At 47.2% G+C, this 27,261-nt stretch overlaps 1 protein-coding gene across 2 annotated transcripts; it reads right to left on the minus strand.

The window, feature by feature from the left end:
• Positions 1-7,498: 7,498 nt before the first annotated feature.
• Positions 7,499-20,670, minus strand: LOC129160626 (gastrula zinc finger protein XlCGF57.1-like). 2 transcript variants are annotated; one of them, XM_054737544.2, is made up of 4 exons: positions 20,123-20,670; positions 19,864-20,026; positions 19,648-19,732; positions 7,499-9,836 (listed from the first exon to the last, which is right to left on the minus strand). In XM_054737544.2, the coding sequence occupies exons 3-4, from the start codon at positions 19,655-19,657 to the stop codon at positions 8,224-8,226; spliced, it is 1,623 nt and encodes a 540-aa protein (XP_054593519.2). In that variant the 5' UTR covers positions 19,658-19,732; positions 19,864-20,026; positions 20,123-20,670; the 3' UTR covers positions 7,499-8,223. The 2 variants fall into 2 exon arrangements, with proteins under 2 accessions (XP_054593519.2, XP_070404672.1); XM_070548571.1 differs by lacking the exons at positions 19,864-20,026; positions 20,123-20,670 and having other exon boundaries at positions 19,648-19,822.
• Positions 20,671-27,261: the final 6,591 nt, after the last annotated feature.

Consider the following 27,261-nt stretch of genomic DNA (forward strand, 5'->3'; position numbering starts at 1 on the left):
AGCAGGTGAAGACCCACAGACACAAGTCGAACAGTAGCATGGATAGACAGCAGTGTGATGGTTGAGCAGCAGCAATCCAAATGAGCGGCAGCAGTATGTACAGTGAGGGATAGTAACATGTATGTGACTTCGGGCACGTCCCTGCAGGGGATTAGTCACCTGTACGTGACTTCAGGCACATCCCTGAATACACCTTTTTCCCTCTAGGCTTGATCACAGCACACCCTAGTGGCCAGTGGTGACCTCTGCATCCCTCCCAGTCCAGGAAGCCGTGTGACACACCGGCGCAGTGGACTCATGACCTAACCCACTGGCCAGTTTCAGGTACATACCGCTTGGGTGGCCGCCTTACCCTACCGGAGCTCGCTGGCTGGGAGGAGGGGGGTGATGGGCACTGTTCCGGGGTCTGCGCCGCTGGGGCAGCGTCCCCGTTGGCTACGTCTGGAGGATTCGGTACCGGCTGGGCGGTGCCGGGGTTTGTTCCTTGGGGCTCAGGTGGTGTGTGTGACTGATCTGGCAGGGGTCCCGCTGACCCCGGGTTGGTGGGACCTAAGTCGTGTGTCTCATCGTTGGATGCAGGCAGGGGCGCAGCACTCTCTGGGTGAGTGCGAGGGGTGGCTGGGGTGAAGGCGCGGAGAAAGCGCCGGTTGCGCAGGGTGAGGCGGCCAGACCCATCGACCCTGACACGGTATTGGTCGTGTCCTAGTGACTCTACTACTACCCCAGATCTGTCCCATGCCCGCAGGCTACCGTGAACTAGGTTCTGGAGGAACACCGCCTCCCTGACTACGAGAGGGCGGAGCGGTCGTACGTGTTCTCTCAGAGACTCAGTGGTACGGGCCATCCGAGTCCGGAGGGCCTCTTCCTTCGCCGCCCATGCCTGATGCCCGAGCGGACGAATGTGAGGGTTGGAGAACTTCTCCAGCCTATTAACAAATGACAGCGAGTCCCTGAGGGGGCGACCAAAGATGATTTGCGTGGGCGACAGGTCACAGTCGGGGTCAGGCGTATTATGCAGTTGCCACATCGCACGCAGAAAGCGGTCATGGTCGAGGCTCCCGGTCGGGCCGGTGTTTGAGACTAGTAGGCGCTTCGCCGTCTTGACAGCCACCTCCGCCCTTCCATTAGACTGGGGGAACCCAACCGAGGACACGCGGTGCTTGACCTGCCATAAGCGGAGGAAATCCGCTGTGCTCCCTGCCGAGAAGGCCTCCGTCACTTGACAACTCCTCAGGCACACCAAACGTGGCGAAGAAAGCCCTTAAGTGACGGATAAGCCCAATGGAGCCCCCGAGATTGGTGCCCGCGGGAGAGCTCATGACTTCCACCCAGCCGGAGAGGCGATTGCCAACGACCAGGTAGTTGTGGCCCCTGTAGTCGAAGAAGTCTGCGAACACCTCTTCAAATGGCATGGATGGCGGTGATGCCGGCATGGGAGGTGTGGCCGCCTGCGAGGGGGCATTGCGGTTACAGTCTGCGTATCGCTCCCTGGTCAACTGGATGTCGTTAGACATCCCAGGCCAGTAAACGATGGAGCAGGCCCGTTGTTCCATTGTCGACTTGCCCTGATGGGCGGCATGGAGGTGCTGAAGTACCGCACGACGAAGGGACGTGGGGACAACGACGCAGTCACAGTACAGCAGGACCCCATCTTGCGCATACACTGACTCACAGACCTTAAGACAGGTCGGCCAGCGCCGGGTCTTTTGGGTCAATGCTGCCCCCGTCTTCAATGAGGTGCAGGAGGTGGGAGAGGCATGCATCCGTGGCAGTCTCCTGTGCGAGGAGTGGACATGCAATGGAAGCAGACTCCAGTGCGTCGCTGCAAATGGACTCCATATGCACAGACTCCTCGCTATCAGTCACATTCCATGCGCCCATGCCGCGGCCCTCATCAGAGCCAGAGGGCGAGGGATACCTGGAGGCTGCGTCGGCAGCGCAGTTGTTCTTGCCAGGCAAGTGTACAATGTCAAAGCGCCATGGGAGTGTGTGCTGTTTGAGCCTGAACAGGCGAGAGTTAGTTATCTCATCCAATGTCCGGTCCCCAAGGATCTTCACCAGGGGCTTATGGTCGGTGACCACGACCAGATTGTCGCACCCCTGCGTGAAGTATCTGGTCTGCTCCAGACCCCATGCTACAGCCAAGGCCTCCCCCTCAATAGCAGCGTATCGCTGCTCAGCGGAGGAGAGAAAGCGTGAGCCGGCCAGAGTAATTATCCATCCATCCGGACAGCAGCCAGGGACACCGGAGTTGCAGGTGCAGTGCTGCTGGAGGAGGAAGTATCCAATGCCGCGCCTGGACCAGTCTGGGTGGAGGAAAGTGCGCCTCTCCATGTCGTAGATCTCTACGCCTGCCCGGATAGAGTCCACGATGGCCAGCTTGGATGCCTGAAATGCTGCCTCTAACTCGGGTGACCACACCAATTTGCATCGAGGGCTCAGAAAGGGTTTAAATGGCGCCATTATGTCACGCAGCTGCGCGTAGTTGGCCACCTGATTGACCAGACCAAACCAGTTCGATGATGTAAGTCTTCACCTGCTTGTTAAGCTAACATAATGATCACATTGTCAGTATGCATGCTAAGCTGTGCTGCATTTGCTTACGTATTTTCTCGCATTGCTTAGCTCTAGCCGTAGCCCATGCGGCTGCTTCACACTGCTGTTAGCTTGTGCTCACTCAGCTTTGTATGTCGGCGCAAGGCTCCTTCATCCTTGTCATTAAAGCCATTAAGACATCGAGGAGTGTATTTCTTCATTTAAAACTGGTAGTGCCAGTAAAGAGACGCAGTGACTGGAGCAGCTGATGGAGCTGTGCCGCACACTCTAATAGGTTTATGCTTGAAGCGTCCACAAGGTCCGCACGGCCAAATAACAGCATTTCAGCAACCACATCCCTCCACGTGGCCTCCGCACAGCCCAAAGTTTCTGTACCTCGCACCAAGGAAATTTTCTATCCTGCCTGGAAAAACATAACGGACTGGCAAGAGCTCGCAGTGCCGGATGTTCTTAACGATTCTGCCCAGAAAGATCACTGTGATCAAAATATTGTTAATAATTGCTGTCACAGTCAGAAAAGATGAGTGTGGCAAAATGAGTCCGTACTAAGTAGAATATTAAAAAGTTAATATGTTGCAACAACGCCACCCCAGAGCTGGTAGGCTCCAGGGAACTAAAAGGACGTAGGTCCGGTGCACCCACAGAGGAACAAACTGGTTTTTAAATAAAATAATGGCCTTTATTTAACAATTGATATAAACACATACATCTAAAAATATACTAGATTAAAAAGGGGAGGTGCTACACAAGTCAGTTAAGTTTACACAGGGGAAACCTAAATACACCCTCCCAACTGGCTCAATTAAATGTATCTGGACACAGATATAAGGATAACATGCAAACACAGACACACACACAAACAGGAAAAGCAAAGTCACCCAAAAGCACAACAAACCAAATAACTCCTTTAAATGGGTCTGGTTACACCTTTAACCGGTGTGGGCGATCCAGTGGTTGCCCAGGCAACCAGACGCTCTGCAGCCTCGCCCAGCAGCGGGCTAAAATACTGTGTTAAAGAAGGATTAACAAAAGAGCAGTGTGGAGCCTTGGGGCACACTGTTTGGATCCAGTCGTCCAGGGACGCCAAGGTGAAGCAGCGAGGGACCCAAAACAGCCCCGGTGGCGGAGCCGTCGAGGCGTACCACCAAAGCAGACAACCCCCAGCCGGCACCGCAGGTTGACCGGGCTGCAAGACAGGCAGATTGTAAAAAGCCCCCGGATCGGCTCACCCTGTTACCCAAAACTACTGGCTTACCTCTGCCGAGCTGGGGAGGAGATGAGCTGCCCGAGGAGAACAACCTCCAAACAGGAAGGGGCTACGCTGGTTATGCACCTGCTCTGGCTGGTAAGTTTGGAGCTGCATGAGCGTCAGCTTCCAACCAGCACCAGGATGTCATCCACCTGGACAAATCTCCATGAACCAAATTGTTCATCCCACCACGAGGATAGAGTGAAAGATGATGGAATCAAAAGAGATTTATGCTTCTGCTATGATGCATTGTCGTAGAGCTCCATGCCGCCCCCTACAGTCTGGGATAATATTGGCCCACAGTGGAGGCAAGCCACAGAACGTAGAAATAAATGCTGCAAGCCCCGATGCCCGTTCCATCCTCGCCTCTCATTTCCATGTGGAATGTACATGCGTCACGTATAACCCTCCCACTGTCCCAATGAGGAGTGAGCACCAACTATTAAACTAGACAGGATTGTTGGAGATTTCAACATCCACGCTGAGGATCTGTCTAACAGCTCCACGAGGGAGTTCCTAAACATGATGAACTCTTTTAACTTCTCTCAACACGTGTCTGGTCCCACTCACAGAGCAGGCCACACCCTGGATCTGGTCTTTTCCTACGGACTTCTTGTTGATAAGCTGCAGATACATGATGTTGTGTTCAGTGACCATAAGTCAGTTTCTTTTCATATTAACCTAAATTCTGAATCTCTTTTACCAGTCTCTGCTAAGCAACGACGTATTATCAACAGTTCTACCATTTTAAATTTCTCCTCCCTCTTAAAATTCACTGACAGGTGGACCCGCGACGGAGGACGACGGCGTGGCGCGGCTGAGCCAGTGACTGATCTGCAGGAGGAAGCGGGCGATTGAGGGAAACGGCGGTGCAGCAGACACATGTCTTGAAGGAGGAGGCGAGCTATCAAGGGAAGAGGAAAACGGCGGCGTGGCGGACAACCGTCCTGAAGGAGGAGGAATCTGCCCCGCAGCGTCCAGATAAGGCTGCAGACTCTCACCGGGCCCAGTTCCGGCAACCGTTCTAGTGACTGGCCTAAGGCTTTTAGTGATGTTTTAATTAGTACTTTGAATAAACCCTGGTGCGGTGGTTAACGGCTGATTCCTTTGATCTCTGGCAGTCGCTCTCAACTTTACCTGGTGTGACCCTTGGGTGGGATTTTGTATCCCGTAGATATATAGTATAGCCCACCTACCCGGTAGGAAGGTGCCACACTAACCACTGATAAGGCACTTATTTCTACACTACACAAACTATTTCACAGCATAGTATAGATGCCATGCTCAACTCTCACTACTGCAACACTCCAAAAGTAATAATAATAATCATCATCAAACTTATATAGCGCTTTATTAGGACACTCAAAGACGTTTGCGTGAACTCTTACATTCACACACTGCCAGTGATGGTAAGCTACTATATAGCCACAGCTGCCCTGGGGCGATCTGACAGGGGCGAGGCTGCCATTTCTCGCCGTCGGCCCCTCTGACCACCACCAACACTGGCAAGTTTGATGAAGTGTCTTGCCCAAGGACACAACAGCAGAATACCTCTGGTGGGAGCTGGACTCGAACCCACGACCCTCCGATCATGAGGCAACCTGCTCTACCATCTGAGCAACTGCTGCCCCAGTAGGACAGCACCTCATCACTGTGTTACGATACTGTGACGCCTCTTGATGGAAACAGATTTAGTGAAACATTTACAGCTTGGTGGCAACAATATGTGGCTTCCAGGACAAGAAGAGGTGGCCCATGATCTATTTATTTATTTATTTTACTCTTTATTTAACCAGGAAGGTCTCTTTGGGATTAAAAACCTAATTTTCAAGGGAGTCCTGGCCAAGAGGCAGCAAAAGTTACAGTTACACAAACATGTTATGTACAAAATTACAGAAGGCAGTTACAACACAGGGAATCCTCTCAAGGGTTCTTAGTCTGGTTTTACATGTAGTCAAGGAGATAACCTCGGTTAATTTCCAGGGGCCTCATTTATCAAGCTTGCTTAGCAACAAAACGGGGTCGGAAAACTGCAACTTTCCACGCAAACTTTGGGATTTATGAAAGAAAACGTAGCGGAAAAATGTGCGCAACTTTCAGTTGACTAAAGACCTGGCTTATGCACAAGTTGGACATGGAGAGCACCTGCAGTGCTGCTGCTGAGAAGGATAAAGTTATGAAATCCTGCAGCATTATCACTTGTACTGTTTCATTTTCACAAAGAACAAGACCCCCCACACGCACACGCAAACACATCCTGAAGCGCAGAATACGTAATGCGGAATATCAGCAGGGGGACAGATTGAGACAGAATGTCATGCGTCTGTGACAGTGTGTGTCCTGTCACTGTGATCCGATTGATCATGTGCCCTGGCTACTTGGACAAGTGAGATCTCCGTTTGGCTGACTAGTGCATGTGACTTTCACCTGGGAGTCTGGGGATCGAATCCCGACTGGACCTTTTTTTTTATATCCGCCACAGATCTCTCTGAAGATGATTGTGGACTTCAGGAAAGTCACAGCCCCATCCCTCCCCCTCGTCCTGACGGACACCCCCGTCACCACTGTGGACTCCTTCCGCTTCCTCGGAACCACCATCACACATGACCTTAGGTGGGAGCCATCCATCAGCTCCCTGATCAAAAAGGCCCAGCAGAGGATGTACTTTCTGTGGCAGTTGAAAAAGGCCAAGCTGCCGGCCCAGATGATGGTGCAGTTTTACACGGCCATCATTGAGTCCATCCTCACCTCCTCCATTGCTGTGTGGTACGCTGGAGCCACGGTGAGGGACAAACATAGACTGCAGTGCTTTGTGCGCTCTGCTGAGAAGGTGATTGGCTGCAGCCTTCCATCTCTCCAGGACCTGTACGTCTCCAGAACTCGTGGGCGTGCAGGTCGGATAGCAGCTGACCCTTCTCACCCGGGTCACAGACTTTTTGAGCCGCTTCCCTCAGGCAGGAGGTTACGGTCCATCCGGACCAGAACCTCCCGCCATAAGAACAGCTTCGTTCCATCTGCCGTTAGACTTGTGAATAGATTATAAACACACAACCATGCTGGTCTTCTGTACTCAACACAACGTCACGTTATCGGCCATGTTACCATTACCTGCCATTTTTTATAGCTGAAAGTTTTATTCTATTTTATTCTATTTTAAATCTTATTATTCATGTTATATGTAGCACATTAGTACCAAAGCAAGTTCCTAGTTTGTGAATTGTTTGTTCACTGACAATGGCAATAAACCTTTTCTGATTCTGATTCTGAAGGACTCAGCATTGACGGCTTCAGCAACACTGTGCCACTCCGTGGATTTTCTCTTATTTGTTTTGCAAAAGCACTTCTTTTCATTTCTCCACCTCACCCACAGGTACCTCAACTTCTGCTTCTGTGAAATTGTGCTTCCTTGATCTACCTTGATCTACGGTCACCATGTCATTGGTGGAGCGCTGCAACAGTCGGCTTATGTATATGCATGAGATCCACAAGACACTTTGCATTGACCATTTATGGCAGTAAGTGGGCGTGGTGAGGGCGGGATGTGACTAAAATGCAGCTGAGAACCTTTCTAGATAGTTTCTGATTTGTGAAGCGAAGATTGCATGCAGCTGTGCGTACTCCATGTTTGATAGATCACAAACCTAATGGCGTAAGTACATTTTTTGCTGAGCTTAAGTACGGTTTTAGTAAGGATTCTACGCAATGTTTGGTAAATGAGACCCCAGTTTTTTTACAGCCTGCTCCATGCAGAAGGAGAAGAGTGAACCAAAGCCCTTTATCCCAGATCGGTGGGAGCAAATAAAACACAGAGTAACAGCTGATCGTTTGTACGCAGACTGAGAAATTACACTTCTCTGTGAGATTAAGTTACAGATGTAGGTGGGTAGTAGGGTAAAGGACAACAACCAGGGGTGCAACTTTTTTTCTAGTATGTACAAACTACAAGGAAAATTGTTTAGTCAAGATTGGTGAGTCTGTGAATGCTAACTCAGTGTAGCGTCCAAAAATGGTCAGTTTTTCGCCTACAGTTGGACCTCTTCAGTATCCGGTCATATGGAGACAAAAGTCTTAACTGGAACCTTTAATCTGCAAGAAAGATACTGTTGCTTGACCAAGGTCCCTCTCAAGTTTCCTCTTATCTTTATCTGCTTTGCTTCACAGAAGTAGAAGAATGAACTTTTATAAGAATGAACCGTTATAATAACGAATACTGGATGATGCAAATACGTAAATAATCATATGGTTGAATGAATAATAATGGCTGAAGAATAATAACAATGTTTTGATTAATCTGTGCTTAAATTACTGAAGTTGAAATGAATATTATTATGTTATGATCAGTAATTTTAGATTTAACAAGTGAATCACTATCTACTGACAGCTCACACACTCAGACATGTGACGATGACAAGGTTAAGCTAATATCCTGACACATTGCTTTCAGTTCCACAAATCAGAACTCCTGTATCTGAGCAAGGTGTGGTTTCTGAGATTTGATGGCAAAACCCATTTACAACTGTTTTGTCGGTGAACCACACCTCCTGTTCATTGTGTCCTGTGTGGACTTTCATGTGATTATTTAAATATGTCTTATGACTAAATTTTTGTCCACATCGCTCACAGGCAAAAGACTTCTGGCGTGTGTGGGTTATTATGTGTCTGTTTAAAGTTAACTTACGGCTAAATCTTTGACCACAGAGCTTACAGGCAAAAGGCTTCTGTCCTGTGTGAACTCTCATGTGATCATTTAAAGTATCCTTACGGCCAAATGTTTGATTGCAGAGCTCACAGGCAAAAGGTTTCTCTCCTGTGTGGACTCTCATGTGATTGACTAAAGTTGCCTTTCGGCCAAATCTTTGACCACAGTGCTCACAGGCAAACGGCTTCTGTCCTGTGTGGACTCTCATGTGATTGTTTAAAGTAGAATTTCGGCTAAATCTTTGACCACAGAGCTCACAGGAAAAAGGCTTCTGTCCTGTGTGGACTATTATGTGTCTGTTTAATGTTGTCTTATGGCTAAATCTTTGACCACAGAAATCACAGGCAAAAGGCTTCTGTCCTGTGTGAACTCTCATGTGATTGCTTAAAGTAATCTTTTTGCTAAATCCTTGACCACACAGCTCACAGGCAAAAGGCTTCTGTCCTGTGTGAACTCTCATGTGATTGCTTAAAGTAATCTTTTCTCTAAATCTTTGACCACAGAGCTCACAGGCAAAAGGTTTCTGTCCTGTGTGGACTCTCATGTGTATTTTTAAAGTTTCTTTACGGCTATATCTTTTTCCACAGAGCTCACAGACAAAAGGCTTCTGTCCTGTGTGGACCCTAATGTGACTGTTTAAATTTGAATTTACACTAAATTGTTTTCCACAGTCGTCACAACTAAATGATTTTGGCTCTTTCTGGAACTTCCTGCATGAGTCTACATGTTGCTCCACTCTGACACTTTTCTTTTTAACCAAACAACTTGAAGACATTTTTGGTGAATGACCTGTCACTCTCACATGTTTACTACACTCAGGACAGTTAAAGGATTTGTTGACAGTCCTAATATCTGACTCGGAAGACCTGTTCTTAGAGCAGTCACAGTCTTCGTCTCCAGTTTCAGACCCAGAGTCTGACTGCTCAAATTCTACATTCACATCATCATCCTCTTCATCATCTCCACTAACTTCAGTCTCTGAAGAATCAGATGTCTGTTCATGAAGGTTCAGATCAGCGTTCCTGCTACTCTCTGCTCCTCCACCAGTTTCTGCTGTCATCTGGTCAGCTGAGCTGCTGGTTGGAACATCTCTGTCTTGTAGTTGCTGCTGATGAAGCTGTGAGATCAGAGGTTTCTCTTCATCATCCTCACTCTTTATAGTAACTACAGTGACTGGAAACCTGGCAGCATCAGTCTCCTCCTTCAGATGGATCTGCTCTCCCTCCAAACTGGTCCAGAGTTCCTCCTGTTCCTCCTTTATGTGGAGGTGTTCTGGGTCCTGCTGGTTCTCATCAGGAGCTTCTTCTTTAACCAGCACCAGCTGTTGAACATCTGTAGGAATCACAAACATGATGTGAATGAATGATGAATGGAACTTCACATTCACACATATAACAGTAGTATTATTGCTTTAAGTTGGTGAGAACAGAACTGACTCAGAAAACAGGAAATTACTTTGCAAAAATTTTTTTTCTTCTTTTTATTGTTTTTTGAATGCTTTGTAATTCCAACCGGACACGGAGACAGAGGTGAAAGAGAAGGGAGGGGGGGGGGAATCTATGAGATTTTGGGTTTTCATGAGCTGTACGCCAAAATCATCAAGATTAGAAACAATAGAAGGCTTGAACTACGTCAGTTGTGTGTAATGAATCTAAGATATAAGGAAGTCTAATGTTTATCAGTACATTACAGAAAATAATGAACTTTGTCACAATATGTTAATTTTATGAGAAGGACCTGTTTATGTAAGGTTTCTCTTTAGGAGCGTCCAATAGAGAGTGTGAGGGGCCACAGATCTACCCCAAAGATGTGTAGGAGATGGAAGGAGCTCCAAGTCTCAGAGATCCAGGAGCTGCCCCAGAGAACAGGGAGACTGCAACCAGAAATGCCCCTGTCCCTCTCGAGAGGTGCAGAGGATTGCCCCGGGGGGCCACAACCAGCAGCCGGTAGAGTCCCGGGAGATATCAGCGGCAAGCCCACAGGCCCGCCCGCAGCCTCCCACCCCCTAGCCGGCCGAGCCCGGAACCCAGCAACCCGGGACCCAGGGGCGACCAGCCCTGCCGGGGACCCAGCAGAGCCCAGGGACTTAGATCCCATCAGGCAGCCACCGGGATTGGTCAGGCAGACGCCACAAATCTTAAACCCCCTGACCCGGGAGCCGCGAACACTCAGACAGGCCAAGGCACCACACTCCACACCAGTGTGGCAGGGGGAGGGGAGGCAAAGATGTATAGCACCAAAAGAAGTCCCAGGAGAGGGGAGGATTCAAAGGCCCCACCTGACATAAACAGTCATACACAGACACAGTCACACACTCCCTCCCTCATGCTCACACATACACAAACAACCGAAGACTTACAAAAATGCATGCCAGACACCCACTCATGCTCCCCATACACACCCTATTCACTCTGGTCCCGGTACTGCTGCACAAAGGGTACAACCATCACCTGTTCCCAGAATTCGACCCTTTCTGCTGGGGTGCTGATGAGCAGGCTCTCCCGCTCAATGCTGAGCAAAGCAACACGCCACCCCAGACCCCAACCAGATGGCCAGATCCCACTCCTAGCCTCCAGCCCCGGGAAGCCGAAAGACAACAGAGGTGTGCCAAGACCCCTAGTCTCCCTCCGCCTGCTCCAATATAGTGTTAGTGCGTGTTGATGAGGTGTATTCCATGGCTGTGGTGAGCGGGCAGTGCAGGCATCATCTGGCCTACGCAAGCTGATGCCACCACACAACCCCACTTGCACCCACAGCCCTCTGTATCTAATTGCAGTTTAAAATTGGAAGTGGGCACCGGCACTTGGGATGAGGCTGAAAAAATCCCCCTGCCAAATGCCATTGAATGTGTTCACTCCCAATGTCCTAAGTGTGTTTGCGTGGAATGTCGTTCGTGGAAGTGTTTAATGTGCAAATAAAATTGGGGGGCAGGTTTCCACAGGAATGCGGAAATGGGGTCCATACCCACACCCCCTGACTTGTCCACCCTCCAATGTCCTATGTGCCTGTTTGTGTGATGATGTGAGGGAGAAGGAGAAGAAAAATGTGTGGGGATGGGGATGAATGGCTGGTTGGCCTAAGCTCTCCAGGGAGCCAGCTCCCCCACTGGCTCCAATAGGCACCTCTGTTGCCAAAATGCCAACTAGGGCATGGAGACCCCAGCCCATCTTGCCAGGGCCCAAAGCAGAAGCATCGCAGAGCCCCACGAAGTCCAAGGGCCCTGCACAGATCCCCACACGGGGCCGGCCACCCCCAAACCCCGAGCCCCCACCCAGACCTGCTCTGGGGTAATGCAGCTGCCAGGCAGCAACCCATGGCCGCCGCCAAGACCCCCAAGGGGCCCCACTCACAACCGCTAGCGGTCCACCCCCCGAGGCAACCCAAGCACCTCTAGAGGGGGGCAACGGCCCCAAGTCCCAGGCACCTCCAGTCCAGGGAACATCCGGATACTTCAAACTCGGACCCTCCACCCATCACCCACATCATCCCGCAGGACAAAATCAATGACCCCCCCATCATCACTATGTGATGGAACCGATCAAAGGAGCCCAAAGAGATTGACTTGAAGTGGAAGCAGAGGCTGTATCAAGTGTAATATGATCTAACAAAAGATTTCTATACTGGTTAATGCAAAGAGTATCTCTATTTTTCCAATTCAAGAGGATAGTTTTCTTAGCGATGCATATGGCAGTCAGAACCACGTGAACCAAAGATGTTTCAATCGGGACATCGTCCAGGTTTCCCAGTAAACAAAGAGAGGGGGAAGTTGGGATATGACATTTCAGAGACTTTGACAGGTCTTCACATACTCTACCCCAAAATTCCTGGACAGGTGCACAGAACCACAGTGTGGGGATGTAATTGTCAGGAATGTTGTTTGTGCAGTGTGTACAGATGCCAGATGACACAAACCCCATCCTAAACATCCGATGACCTGTATAGTGTACTCTGTGTAGAATTTTGTACTGAATTACTTGTAAACTGGGGTGCCTGATCATTTTAAAAGTTTTTAAACAAGTTTGGGACCAGAAGTCCTGGTCAAAGCTGATTGATAGATCCACCTCCCATTTTTCAATAGGGATTGCTATTCTATCATCTATTTTGGACAGTGTCTTATATACTTTAGACAGTAGTTTGGGGGGTTTTAGATTATAGAAGTCTAATACCCTTGGTGGTCTTTGTATATCTACTTTATTGAGCTCAAATTTTTTGTTTGACTATAGATTTAATTTGGTGGTATTCTAAAAAGCTATTCTTATCTATTCCAAATTGAGAGATTATTCTGTTAAATGGGATGAAGTCCAATCCTTTATATATGTGTTCCAGGTATAGGATTCTTTTATTTTTCCAGTCCGGAAGGTTCATCATTTTGTTGTTTTGCAAAAGGTCAGGATTATTCCAGATATGTGTGCGTCTGCATGGTACTAGTGAAGACTCTGTCATTTTAAGATACTCCCACCATGCTGTCAGAGAAGTGCTGATACTAATACTTTTGAAGCCTTCATGTTTTCTTATGCTTGAGCTAATAAATGGTAAGTCTGAAAGCTCTATCGTATTACAAAGTGTCTGTTCTATATCTAACCAGGACTCATCTAGTGGGTTATCTTGATGAATGATAATGATAAATGGCCTGCACTTGTATAGCGCCTCTCAGAGTAAGGACTCCAAAGCGCTTTACACTACAGTGTATCATTCAACCATTCACACACATATTCACACAGCTACTACTATTGTGCTTTGCTCTATCTTCCATTGGGAAAGAGAAGGAAACTCATCTGTGGGTAATCCTGTTGTCTAGTAGCTCCGGTTTGGGCCAACTGAAAACAATAAGTGCAATCAGGGGCTGTGAACGAGCAGTTTCTGCCTTCCCTGAAAACACTCATCAGGTGATCTTGGTTTCAACCATTGCAATCAGCTGCTGCATGAACACCTGTTTCCAACTAGTAGCACAGCATAAGTTTGGTGGCATAACTGAAGCGTCAGCCCTTGTGTCTCAGCCCTCAGGTGTGAAGACACTCCGGGGTAAAGACATACGTGTCTACCTGCGCGTGTCCACAGAGCAGGTACACAGAGCAAACAAACTCGACCCAGACGCTGCTCCATCAACACCTTGCAAAATGTGCCATTATCCTATTGAAGAAGAAAATATCATTTCTATAGCGCCTCTCAAGATAAAAATCACGAGGCGCTTCACGAAAACAAACCCAAAAAATATAAAAATTGTAAAAATATAAAAAAGCATTTTGAAAATGTTTAAAAAATATGTATTTAAAATGAGCAAGAATAGGCTATTGCGATTTAAAAGAAAAAATGTTAAGAAAGAGAGAGAGTGAACAGGAAAGAGGGAAATCAGTGGATCCTGAGGAAGGTGGAATAGGTGGGGAGAGCAGAATAAAGAGAGAGAGGTGAAGAAGGTCATACAAAAGCCAGCTTGAACAAGTGAGTCTTCAGCTGCTTTTTAAAGGAGACCACTGAGTCCACTGATCTCAGGCTCAGGGGGAGAGAGGTCCAGAGTCTGGGGGCCACAGCAGCAGATGATCTGTCACCTTTGACCTTTAGCCTGGTGCTGCACAACCAGTAGGCTTTGATCACTGGACCTCAGGGACCTGCTGGGGGTGTAGGGACTAAGAAGATCACCAATGTAAGATGGTGCTTGTCCATGTAAGGCCCTATAGACCAGAACCAGGATCTTGAAATGAACCCTGAAGTTGACTGGCAGCCAGTGAAGCTGGAGGAGAAGCGGGGTGATGTGGGTGTGTTAGGAGGACTTGGTCAGAAGCCGAGCACAGGCGTTCTGAACCACCTGTAGACGGTTCAGGGAGGTTCTGCTCAGACACGTGAAAAGAGAGTTACAGTAGTCTAAGCGTGAGGAGATGAAGGTGTGGAGAACTGTCTCAAGTTCAGAGCGGGACAGAATGGGACTCAGCTTAGCAACGTTCCTGAGATGGAAGAAGGAAGAGCCAACAAGAGAACTGACATGAGATTCCAGGGTGAGAGCTGGGTCAAAGGTCACGCCAAGATTCCTGACAGAAAGTTTGGTGTGAGAAGCAAGCTGACCAATAGAGTCTCTGACTTTGGGAACCAGCTTGTCTGGGGCACAGATGAGGATCTCAGTCTTATTTTCATTCAGCTGAAGAAAGCTCCCACCATCCAGGTTTTGATAGAGTCTAAGCAGGTGTGTAACAGCTGCAGCTTAGACATCTCATGGGGCTTAAAGGAGATGTACAGTTGGATGTCATCTGCGTAAAGATGGTAGGAGATTCCCTTGAAGGAGCTCAGGATGTGCTCAAGAGGAAGCAGATAGAGGAGGAAGAGTAGAGGCCCCAGCACAGAACCTTGTGGGACACCATGGGTAAGAGAGGTGGTGGAGGACCTAAACTTGGAGACGGCCTAAACTATACCTGTGATCCCTGGCTTCAGAGGATGGTCGCACACAGCAAACCACTTTCGCAACCTTCAAAACCTCCGCTCGCTAAAACCAACTCTCCCTGAAGTCACCCACCTGTCCATGGGACTATGGAACTGCCAATCAGCTGTAAACAAATCCGACTTCATTACCGCGTATGCAAACCACCTGTCACTCGATGCACTGGCTCTCACTGAGACCTGGATCAAACCATGTGACAATGCTACCCCATCTGCTCCCTCAACTAACCACACTTTCTCCCACACTTCTCGTGCATCTGGCAGAGGTGGTGGAACGGGCATGTTAATTTCCAACAACTGGATATACAGTCAGTTGCTACCCATCACTAAATACAACTCCTTTGAATACCACGCCATCCAGGTGACTGTACCGAAAAAACTCTTTTTGGTTGTCATATATCAACCAGGTCAACTCGTAGACTTTCTTGATGAACTCGACACCCTGCTTTCCTCCATTCCTGAGCACGACTGTCCCACAATGGTCCTTGGAGACGTGAATATTCACCTGGACAATCCCAGCTCATCAGGCTTCCTGTCACTAATGTCATCATTTGATCTAAAACTAGTACAAAGTCCTCCAACTCACAAAGCTGGAAAAGCACTTGACCTCATTTTCACCAGAAACTGTGCCATAGACACAATCTCTGTCACACCGCTGCATCTTTCGGATCATTACTTCATCCATTTCAGCACGACTCTACAAGGAAGGTCCACTGCTTCCTCACCAATGGTCTCATTCCGCCGCAACCTCCGCAATCTGGCACCCAACCACTTCTCCTCTCTTGTTGCCTCCACTCTTCCATCTCCCAGCACATTCTCTGCTTATGAAGAGAATGAAGCCACCGAGTCACTCTGCTCCACACTCGGCTCTTGTCTTAACAACTTGTGTCCTTTAGCCACTAGACCTGCTAGATCCTCTCAGTCGCACCCTTGGCTAAATGATACCCTCCGGTCTCTACACACCAGTCTTAGAGCTGCAGAATGGAAATGGCGCAAAACAAAAGATCCTGGTGATCAATTGAAATTTCATGAATTACTGTCCTCATTCTCTGCCAGCATCACTGATGCAAAGAAAGCTTTCTACACTGACACAATTCTCAGCTCTACTGACTCTCAGAAACTATTTTCAACATTAAAAACTCTGCTCACCCCTCCATCTCCACCTCCTACCAACAATCTATCAGCTGACACCTTTGCCTCATTCTTCACTGACAAATTAAACAACAGTTTACTCATCTGGCCACTCCTGAACATTCGCTACCACAAACTCCTTCTAGCCCAACCATCTCTGGCCCTACTGCTTCTTTTTCCTCTTTTTCCCCTCACTGAGAACTGTGTGTCCAAGCTTCTCACGTGCATTCGCCCTACTACATGCCCACTAACCGAACACTTCGCTCTCAGACTGCAGGTCTACTGGTGGTTCCCAGAATATCTAAAATTAGGATGGGAGGCAGATCTTTTAAATCTGATGTTAGCCTAGATCTGGACAAGTGGGGGAGTAGAGGGAGGTGGAGTGTACAGTCGGTAAAGACGGCTCTCCCTTGCCCTGCCTCCAACATGCCTCCATCTAAATAGGATAGATTATCCAGAGTTATCTCTGTAGTTATGCTGCTATAGGCTTAGACTGCTGGAGGATACACTGACCACTTTCCACACTCTACTGCTTTCTTCTACAATCTGCTCTTTAACTGTATTATTTCCTGCTATTTCAGCTGTTAACTTTATTTTCTCTCTAAGTGTTTTTCTCTCCAGAAGAAGCTACAACGATGTTCTGCTGAGCTGTGGTGGCCTCATGGAGGGGGCCATCGTCTAGCACACTGCTGCTAACCACTTAAACATTCTCCCTCTCCTGATAATAACTTTTTACTCTCTTTGACGTTGGATGTGCTACTACTAGTTTACCCGTTTAATTATAGATCCACTAGGATAAATACAATAAAGTTTATCTCTCACCAAATAGAATATTTACTAAGACATCACAATGTAACTGTAGACACATTTCTGTGTGTGTGTGTGTTGTGTGTGTGTGTGTGTGTGTACTCTGTCTTCTCCATCCCCAGTGAGTCGTGGAGGATGGCTGCTTATACTGAGCCAGGATTCTCTGGAGGTTTCTTCCTGTTAAAAGGGAGTTTTCCTCTCCACTGTCGCTGCATGCTTGCTTAGTATGAGGATTGCTGTATAGTCACTGACACTAGTCAGTGACTTGATGCAATTTGCTGGGTTCCTTATATAGGAAACTTTATTTCTGATTGGCTTAATGAACTGACCTGAATTGGAATGTTTATTATGTGAAGTGCCTTGAGACGACTCTTGTCATGATTTGGCGCTTTATAAATAAACTTGAATTGAAACAAATGCCTTTAAATCATAGGCGCCTTTCAAAACCCAAGGTTCCCTCACAAAACATGATACAACTAACAAGTAAAATAAGAATAAAATTGTTTCAATTATACAACTATAAAATAGAAATAAAAGTAAAACGAGGTGAATAACAGAGGGAGACCTGAGGGAGTGAGATGGGACAGCAACGTGGATGACATCAGAGAGGTGAGGAGTGGCAGGACGATGGATACATTTGTAGGTTAGGAGCAGGACTTTGACGGAGATTCTGTGTTCGGCAAGCAGCCAGTGGAGATGCTGAAGAGCAGGGCTGACGTGAATTATTCCTCTGCAGTTTTTCAGATGGAAACAGGCGACGTGTTCTAAATTAGGCTCGGTGCACCTTGATTCTGAGTCGTGGATGATGAAAACAGAACAGTTTGCATTTATTCTTCCTCCATCCAGCACCACACACGTGAATAGTGACCAAAGAGACCATTTTACTGGTGAAAGTTTCCTATTTGGTACATTATGAGATCGGGTGTGACGTTGGTTAGGTGTTGTTCAGTTAGCCAATCAGCAAAGGTTCCTATATGAGGAACCCAGCAGGTTGCATCGTGTCACTGACTAGTGTCAGTCCTTACAGCAATCCTCCACGAGTCACTGGGGATCGAGTGGACAGAGCACACACACACACACACACACACACACACACACGCCCCACCACAAAGACGCACGCACACACACACACACACACACGCACACACACACGCACGCACACACACACAGGGACGAAATTTTGATTTCAGAAGTGGGGGGGACACAGCAGGCTTGTGCGGATTTGGGGTGGGGGTGTTATGTAAAGACCCTTTGACACGTCATGTGCCCATCTCAATAATTTTTCCATCCTATATATATATATATATATATATATATCAAAGTTAAAAAATGTACAACTCTATTATTATTTTTATTTATTATCATTATTGAAGTGCAGTTTTGGCTGTTGACAATGGATAGGCCATTGTATTTATTGTTTTGGGTCTTTTTTTTATTGTTTTTGGTGCAACATTTTCTAACAGGGAGTGAGATTCCTTTTTTATTCAATTTTTGTTTGTTATTTTTATTCATTTAGAAGTTCTGGTTCTGGACATTTCAATGTTAAATGAAGGTTTATTTGTTGCATTTTAAAGGGTGTACTTGCATTATTATGATATATTAACATTATATTAGTGGTTATTTTGGTCTAGATAATGTTGACAATGATATCGTTTATCATCAACAATTTGTTGGACAAAATATCGTCCAGCAAAATGTGTTACTTTCCCAGGCCTAGTCAAAAGTATAAAAATTATTTATACATAAACGGTCCCTCCTGAGATCTGGCCGTTTGTTCATTTGCTGTGTTAGAGGACATGCTGAACTAATGTTTTACACATGATCATCACCCTAACATTTGAGTGTATAAAAACATATTAAATATGTTTTTTCCCTTAAAAGTGTTTAAACAGTTGTTGCATTTCAACACACAAAAAAATAAATGGAAAAAATAAGATAAATCTAATGAAAAGTGTACATCTTTGACATTAAGCTTAAAAAAATCTGTTGACGATGATGATACTGTTCATTTTTCAGAGCTTTTTAATGTGAAAATATACATTGCAATAGATAAGTTTACAATAAAGTTAAATGATAAAAGTTTTGAAGTTACACTTCTACTACTACTAGTAATAATAATTATGATGATAATAGTAATAAAAAAATAATAATTATAATAATATGAATAAATTGTGTCTGAGGAGTCAGTTATGTGGAGGAGATGAGTTTGTAAAAGTTAGTTTTGAGTATGTTTGTGAAGGAGGAGGTGAGTCTGAGCTTAATGCAGGGGTGTCACATGTTCCAACTTACGTTTTGACTTTGAAAGAAGTCTCTTATATCCACTTTTCGTTTTCTTGACATGCTGCCTCCTGGCTGTGCCTAACTACCAAAGACTCACAAATGAACACTTATTCAAATGTTATGTAATGGAAGCTGAGCTGAGCTCTGATATTACACAGCGTCTAGTTGACGGTGACTCAGTACCGGTGTTCCCTAGCGGCTCCAAACTAGCAAAACAACGTGAGCACGTTCTGACTGTTTACAACTTGAGTGACAGCAGCAACAGCCAATAATACGTTAGCAAGTATCAGCAGAGCCAATAGATTAGCTTTTGGGCGGGTCTAATAGGAAACCGGTTTCCGTTTCGGTCCTAGTGCTCAACCAAATCCTTTTAATGGAGCGTAATATTGTTTTTGGACGGAAAAAAGTGCAGGGGACCAAAACTGCCTTTTGAAAAAGTGGGGGGGACATGTCCCACCCGTCCCCCCCCAAAATTACGTCCCAGCACACACCCCAGTACCTGTGTCCATGCTGATGAAGCAGTCCCAGCTGATGGATGATCCTGAAGTGGTAGCAGGTTTTCTTTAGCCGTGTTTAGCTAACAGCTGCAATAGAAACAAAGCAGGAGAGCTGATTAAGATGCTGCTTCAGAACAACGCAGGAGATTAAAGATCCAACGCTTTGGTTCTGATCAGCTGAGGACAGATCCAGTCTGGAAAAGAGGACCTTTGCTCACCAGAGTTCACGGAGTAGAGCTAACCGCTTTTTCCTCCAGAGTCACATTCAGATTCGGGCCTTTTCCGTCGGAGAGTGTGAGCAGGATGGATGAGAGAGCGAGCAGCGATCCTGCATCATGACCAACTCAGATGAGCGAGTCTGATAGAGGGAACCTCTTCAATCTGATGAAAGCAGCAAAACGAGCGCGTTTCTCAGAGAGGCCAAAGGAACAGCAGCAGATCCAGAGGGCAGGAAGTCTAGAGAAAAGCTTTTCTCACCCATCACCTGCTTCTGGAGCTCCGATTGTCACGAAGACCGCAGAATAGCTTCTCTGCTTCTGGAAAGAACTCCACCAAGTTGTTGAGGAGGAGAAGAAAGTTTCCACAGCCTGGTGAGAAGATTTCTGCAGCAGCAGCAGTTAGTCGCTTTAGCTGATCAACTCTCCCAGAGACTGAAGTGAGGACATTTTTACTGCAGAGCCTCAAATCTTCTCCTCACACACCACAACAACAACAAGCTAGCTCTGCTAGCAGCTTCCGGTTTCTGCTGCTTCCGGTGGTCCGTGACCAGCGTAAAGGTGCACTAGCGCCACCTGCTGGAGCAGAATTAACATTTGTTCTGTTCCACAGACCTGTGTTCAGTGATGCCAACTGTTTTTGACTCCACAGTGGCCGCAGCCAGACCCTTTTGTGGTTTTGACTGAAAGTAGCTGAAGTTCCTCCCAAAGTCGCTAGATGTCGCCAGAAGACGTCGCGTGTTGATTTACATATTGATGACGTCATCACGCCACATTGGCGTTCATTTTCCCCATTTATAGTCAAGTCAAGTCAACTTTATGTATAAAGCACTTTACAACAGCATAAAAGCTGACCAAAGTGCTTAACAAGCCAAAAAGAACAGAAGTTCCCTAAAAATTCTAAAAACAAGATAAAAAGTTCATCACAAAGTAAAAACATGACAAAAACAAACATATCAAACTGACATAAAAGCTACTAAAACAGATGCATTCTCAAACTGAATTAAAAGCAACTGAGAACAGATGGGTCTTTAAAAGCGATTTAAAACCCGACACTGACGAAACCATCCTAATCTGGATTGGGAGTGCATTCCACAACCTTGGAGCTGCTACTGAGAAAGCTCTATCACCCCTGAGCTCTCTCTTTGTTCTCGGCACCTCCAGCAGAAACTGGTCGGCTGACCTCAGTGACCGAGACGGGGAGTGAGCAACTAAAAGTTCACACATACTGCGGAGCAAGGCCGTGTACAGCTCTAAAAGCCAATAAAAGAACCTTGTACTGGACCCTAAAATCGACAAGCAGCCAGTGCAGCGAAGCTAAAGTTGGGCTAATGTGCTCCCTCTTTCTCGAACCCGTCAATAGGCGTGCTGCTGCATTTGCACCATTTGAAGACGGGAGAGGTGAGACTGAGGAAGACCAAGGTACAGTGCGTTGCAATAGTCAAGTCGTGATGTAATAAACGCAGAGGTGGAAAGTAACGAATTACATTTAGTCACGTTACTGTAATTGAGTAGCTTTTTTGTATATTTATACTTTTTAAGTCGTTTTTAAAAGCTGTACTTTTACTTTTACTTGGGTACGTTTTTAAAAAAGAATTGTAATTCAGTACATTTTAAATGATATCCGTTACTGAGTAAAAATAAATTATAGGCTTAATAAATTAAAAATATTACGTGTAGCAGCGTTGGAACAGAAAGAGACGCCTGCATGAGCGCCGCGTCTAAACCGTGGTGGTGGTGGTGGGGGTGGGGGGGTACACTTTTGCTCAAAGACATCAGGTCAGTTCCTCAACTCGCTGTTTACCTCCTCCCTCCCTCCTCTCCTGTGGGTTGGATGCCGCACCTTCGCGCACCGGTGTGACGTCATCAGAATTCTGCTCGGTTCGGTAGCCGGACTCGGTTCCGTGTTTGAAACGTGTTTCTCTACCGCTCCGCACGGCAGCGGCAAAATAACGTTCAGCGCTCATAACAAGCGGATTATCAGCGCTTTGCTCATAAAACAGAAGACCTGCAGGCCTCTGTGAGTTAAAACATCCTGATACTGTTCAGGTGTAAACATTGTGCTCCATCCCTGTGTTTGAACTCAGAAGATGCTTCTTGATGCCACAGATATGTGATGATTTAGCTTGTTTCTTTATTTTACTCCAGAATAAGAGATTAAATTATTACTGAAGCAGTTCAATGTAGTTAAATTAGTCATGACGTGTGTGTGTGTGTGTGTGTGTGTGTGTGTGTGTGTGTGTGTGTGTGTGTGTGTGTGTGTGTGTGTGTGTGTGTTACACATATAGGACTGCATGAGACAGCGTGGTTTCATCAAATCCATGCATCCTATATCTTGGCTGCAGTAATGGCTCAGGAAAATAACTTATATTTCATAAATAATGACGTCTTAATAGTATCTTCAATAATGTTTTATCTTATCTTTGGTCTGGGAGGTGTAACTTATCATGATACAAGCCTTTTAAAACATGTTCAAGTGTTACAAGAGGAGATGAATGCATGAATTTAAAGTTCATGTTTGGAGACCAACCTTCACAGTGTGGAGGCTCACGCTGGTGAGGAGACACCATTAGTTCTAGTAACACCTGGGCTCCCAAGGCCTGTTCTGACAGGATGGACGTTACGGGACCCTTAAGGATTCCAGTTGGATGGTTGGAGGATTATTTAGGAGGATTGGAGTGAACAAACTGATTTCAGTGGTGAAGGGTTAAATGAGTGAGTGAACCCACTACCAAGGATGAACTCTGCTAACTTTAAAGATCAGCTGCTCTAAATAAGCATGAAGGTCAGAGAGGAGCTCTAGGATGGACACGGATAAAGGAACTGTAATGTAGAGGTAAAGTAGGGCAGGGCCGACGTTAGCAGCTGTCATACGCTCCATCTGAAATGTCTGACTTTCATTTAGCTTGTTATGTGACAGGTTAGAGCACAGTCTCATGTTAGAGTTTAGTCATGAGAACATTGAGATACCTCACATGCTGATGGTGTCTAAAATATATAATTTTTCTTTCTCAAAATAAAGAATAATTTTAATCACAATCTAAACTTACCATCCTAGAAAAACCTCATCCAATCAATGTGCACGTCCTGTTCTCACTGATTGGAAAGAAATCCCTCCTTCAAGCTGTGTGTGTTAGAGTGTGTGTGTGTGTGTGTGTGTGTGTGTGTGTGTGTGTGCACACACACGAGTGAATTGTGAACTGGCGTTGTGATTTAGCACTGCTTAGACCAGGGGTGTCAAACTCAAACTCACACGGGGCCGAAATGAGACTCTGGGACGGAGTCGAGGGCCAAACTTAATATTTTTTGAAAAAGTGACGGCAAATTTGCACATTTTCTTTATCAACATAAATGCAATTTTGAACCTTTAAATTAGGAAACAAACATATTTCTGCATTAACGCTGAATGTGGAATAACCAAATGACACACGAGCAAGTCAGTTTTATATAAAAGGCATCAGTGGTATTTATTACTTGTGGTATAATCAACATTTTATAAATCTATTCAGGATTTATGTTTTCTTGTTTATTCATTTTTCTTATTTTTTATTCTCCTTTTTTTCTCCTGTAATACGTGTCATCGCTGCTGTGACGTCTAGCTTTCCCCACTGAGGAACAATAAAGGGATTTTCTGTTCTATTCATCTATCTGCAGCCTTTCCACTTCCTGTTTACTGTAGGTTAAATCTTTTCTCACGGGCCAACAACAAAATAAAAATATCATTTTATCTTAAATGAAAATGCAACATCTCACCTGTTAACTTTCATGTTTTGGAGCAGAAAAAGAGCATAAAACCAACATATTTAAAGCTCAGTTTGCTCCACTGGTTTACTGTGATGCTCACCTGTTCCAGCCAGATACCTGCATCATGGGGTTGATCTGAGCTGAGGAGGAGACTCCTGTTGTTTTGTTCATCTTCATCATAATAATGACAACATTAGATGACAACAGGTGCTCACATAGGTTTGTGCTGATGAACATGTCTGAGCAGCTTGACCGCGTTGTTGTGTGTCGGGGAGGAAACACAACCACAGAGCCGTGCTGGTTTGAGCGTGTCGCTGCTCGCTGGAGTTATATCAGCTCTGTCTGGACGTTAGTTGGAAAACTTTCTCTTTCAGTCGTGAACACATTACTGAGCGGCTAGAATCTCCGTTTCTGGGCTTCAACGTCAGAAAATAGCTGAGTGAACTCGGCGCTGAGTGAGAGGAGTGTAGTCTGTCCGAGACAGCGGAGCTGCAGACACCGGCAGCAGGCACTGAAAAAACACAAAGGAGGGGGCGCGTCGGCTCCGCGCTGACGCCACAAAGCATCATGGGAGTTGTAGTCTTTGCGGTAAAATCGACCAGCGGGCCAGTTTTAATATATTTTTGATATTTATCTCGCGGGCCACTTAATAATGCTCCGCGGGCCGCATCTGGCCTGCGGGCCTTGAGTCTGACATATGTGACTTAGATGTAGCCATCCTTACGCTGACAAAAATGTAACTAAGTAACTTTTACTTTGAGTACATTTTGTTTACGATACTTTTTACTTTTACTTGAGTAAAAATTTAGGCAAGTACTTTTACTTGTAACTGAGTAAAAAATTATCAAAGTATTGGTACTCGTACTTAAGTAGGAAATTTTAGTACTCTTTCCACCTCTGGTAAGTCCTCACCTGATTGTTAAGCTAATGTAATGGTCACATTGTCAGTATGCACGCTAAGCCGCGCTGCATTTATTTACCTATTTTATCGCATTGCTTAGCTTTGGTCTTCAGCCCATGCTGCTGCTTCACGCTGCCATTAGCTTCTGCTCACTCAGCTTTGTATGTCGCCGCAGGCTCCTTCATCCTTGTCAATAAAGCCATTTGACACAGAGGAGTGTATTTCTTCATGAAGGAGCCATGGTGGTCGTCAGATGCTCCGTTCCAGCCTGCACGTTTGCCACCGATGACGTGTCCGAGGCTCTCGCCGTGGCGCTGCTGGCAAACCATGGCCTGGCCCATCAGAGCCGGACCGAACTCACGGCGCCCGTTCGGGCCCCGGGCCTGCCTGGCCCTGCGCAGAATCGACCGAAAGTGGATGTCGGCATGTCCATCGAGGAATGGAACGTCTTTACACGCCGCTGGGACCTCTTCTGCGCTGGTTCGGGCATGGGTGATGCCCAGGCCCCCTTCCAGCTGTTTCAGTGTGCCGGTCCGGAACTTGGGGACAGTTTGCTAAAGGCTAACCCGGATGCTGCAACTGGACCGGTTGAGACTCTGCTGGCTGGCATGCGCTCTCTGGCGGTGATACTGGTTGCCACATGCGTTCTGAGGACTGAACTGCTTCAACTACGCCAGGATCGTGACGAGCCCTTTCGTGCATTTGCCGCCAGGGTGCGTGGCAAAGCAGAAACCTGCGCCTACAACGCTGTGTGCGGATGCGGGCAGTCAGTTGACTATTCTGGTCATATTATTCGTGGTGTACTGATTAATGGGATTAATGACTCTGATATATGAAGGGACATGTTGGGGACTCATGATGTTCTGTGTAAGTCTGTGAATAATATAATTGCACTGGTGGAGAACAGAGAAATGGCTCGCAACGCCCTCCCCTCCTCCAGCCTGTCAGCTATGTCCTCGTTCAGGCGCAGACAAGCTATGCCACCATCAGGGCCTGCCTCCTCTCAGGCCCCACCAGACAGGTCTGCTAGGGCTATATGCCCTGATTGTAAAGTGTCTTTCTGCGTTTTTTCTGAGGGATCTCGGGGTTGGAACACCAAGCCTCATCGAATGTGTGCCGACTGCTTCCGGGCCCAGAAGAGACGGGCACGGCACCAGCCACACATGGACGGACAACAGGCTGCTGTAGGCTATGACGTGATATCGCAGGTCTCATCCGTCACGTTGGGCGTCTGCCCTAATGGACGCCGCAGAGACACGCACTGACCCGCACCTTGGGGACGCATAGCTGCAGTGATGGGCCCACGCCGATCAGACTCAGCCATCACATCTTCTCCAAGGGCGAATGGCGGCGCGCAATGCTCAGGGACCACCCCCGAGTGCCCATCTCCATCCAGATTGATGATAACGTGAGGTTCACTAGTGGAGCCGGTGCCAGATGCCCGGCTGCAGAGGCCACCATGTCTGCCATTGCAGACACGGGGGCTCAGTCAGACCTGTGGTCCCTGGAGGAGTATCTGGTGTGCGGTTTCGCACGGAGCGCCCTCCACCCGGTGGCCCTAAACCTATCAGCAGTGAACAGCTCCCCCATTGACATCGAGGGCGCCTTCTTTGCCAAACTATCCACTGCTGCCCCTGGTGGTGAGGTGATGTCCTGCTGCGCAATGAAATATGTTAGCAGGTCAGTTCACGCGATGGACCTCTCGTATGACTCCCTGCTCAGCCTCGGCCTTCTGCCTAGCAGGTTTCCATCCTGCACGGGTGAGGGCAACTCGGCAGTGGGCCGTGACCTTGAAGCCGCCAGCCGTTGAGGTGGGCTCACCAAAGTCTCATGCCTGGGAGAAGTCTGCGACGGAGGCATGGCTTCCCATCATGTGGCTTGTTGCTCATGTCCTCAACGCAGCGCCCCGACTCTGCGCCCCGCGGAGCTGCCGTTCCCATGCTCCCCAGAGAATAATCACCGGATGACAGCATGAATGCTTGACAGGTACGCATCTTCAACATTCAACACTTGCCCCCATTGGCCACTACCATGCATGGAATGTCCACCCATAGAAATACACGTTGACCCGGCGGCAACGCCAAAGACGTGCCACATCGCGGCGGCCTTGCCTTTGCATTGGCAACAGAGGGTGCATGACGACCTACAGGACGAGTCCCTGGGCGTCATCGAACATTTCCCATATGGCGAACCAGTGACCTGGTTTCACCGGATGGTGGTCGCCCGGAAGTACGACGGAACCCCCCGCAGCACCGTCGATATCTCACCTCTTAACAAATTCTGCAAACGTGAGACTTTCGCAACCGAGTCTCCATTCCACCTGGCACGCCGGATCCTGAAAGGGACCTGGAAGACTGTCACTGACGCCTGGAATGGGTATCACAGTGTGCCCCTGCACGAGTCAGACTGTCATCTCACTACCTTCATCACTCCCTTCGGCCGCTGGCGTTACACCAGAGCCCCACAGGGCTTTCTGTCGTCTGGCGATGGCTACAATCGCCGCTTTGATGCGATCCTCTCCGACTTTGAACGGAAGGAAAGGTGCGTGGATGACACCATCCACTATGACACCGACCTTAACACTCATTGGTGGAGAAAAATTGACTTCCTGACGTACGTTGGCCAATCCGGCATAGTGTTGACCCCATCAAAGTTTCAATTTGCCGAGAGGGACGTTGATTTTGCTGGTTTCAGGGTCTCTGATGCTACAATCGAGCCCCTCCCAAAGTACCTGACAGCCATCAGGGACTTCCCCA

The sequence above is a fragment of the Nothobranchius furzeri genome, chromosome 2 (assembly GCF_043380555.1).
Source record: "Nothobranchius furzeri strain GRZ-AD chromosome 2, NfurGRZ-RIMD1, whole genome shotgun sequence".
Lineage (NCBI taxonomy): Eukaryota > Metazoa > Chordata > Actinopteri > Cyprinodontiformes > Nothobranchiidae > Nothobranchius > Nothobranchius furzeri.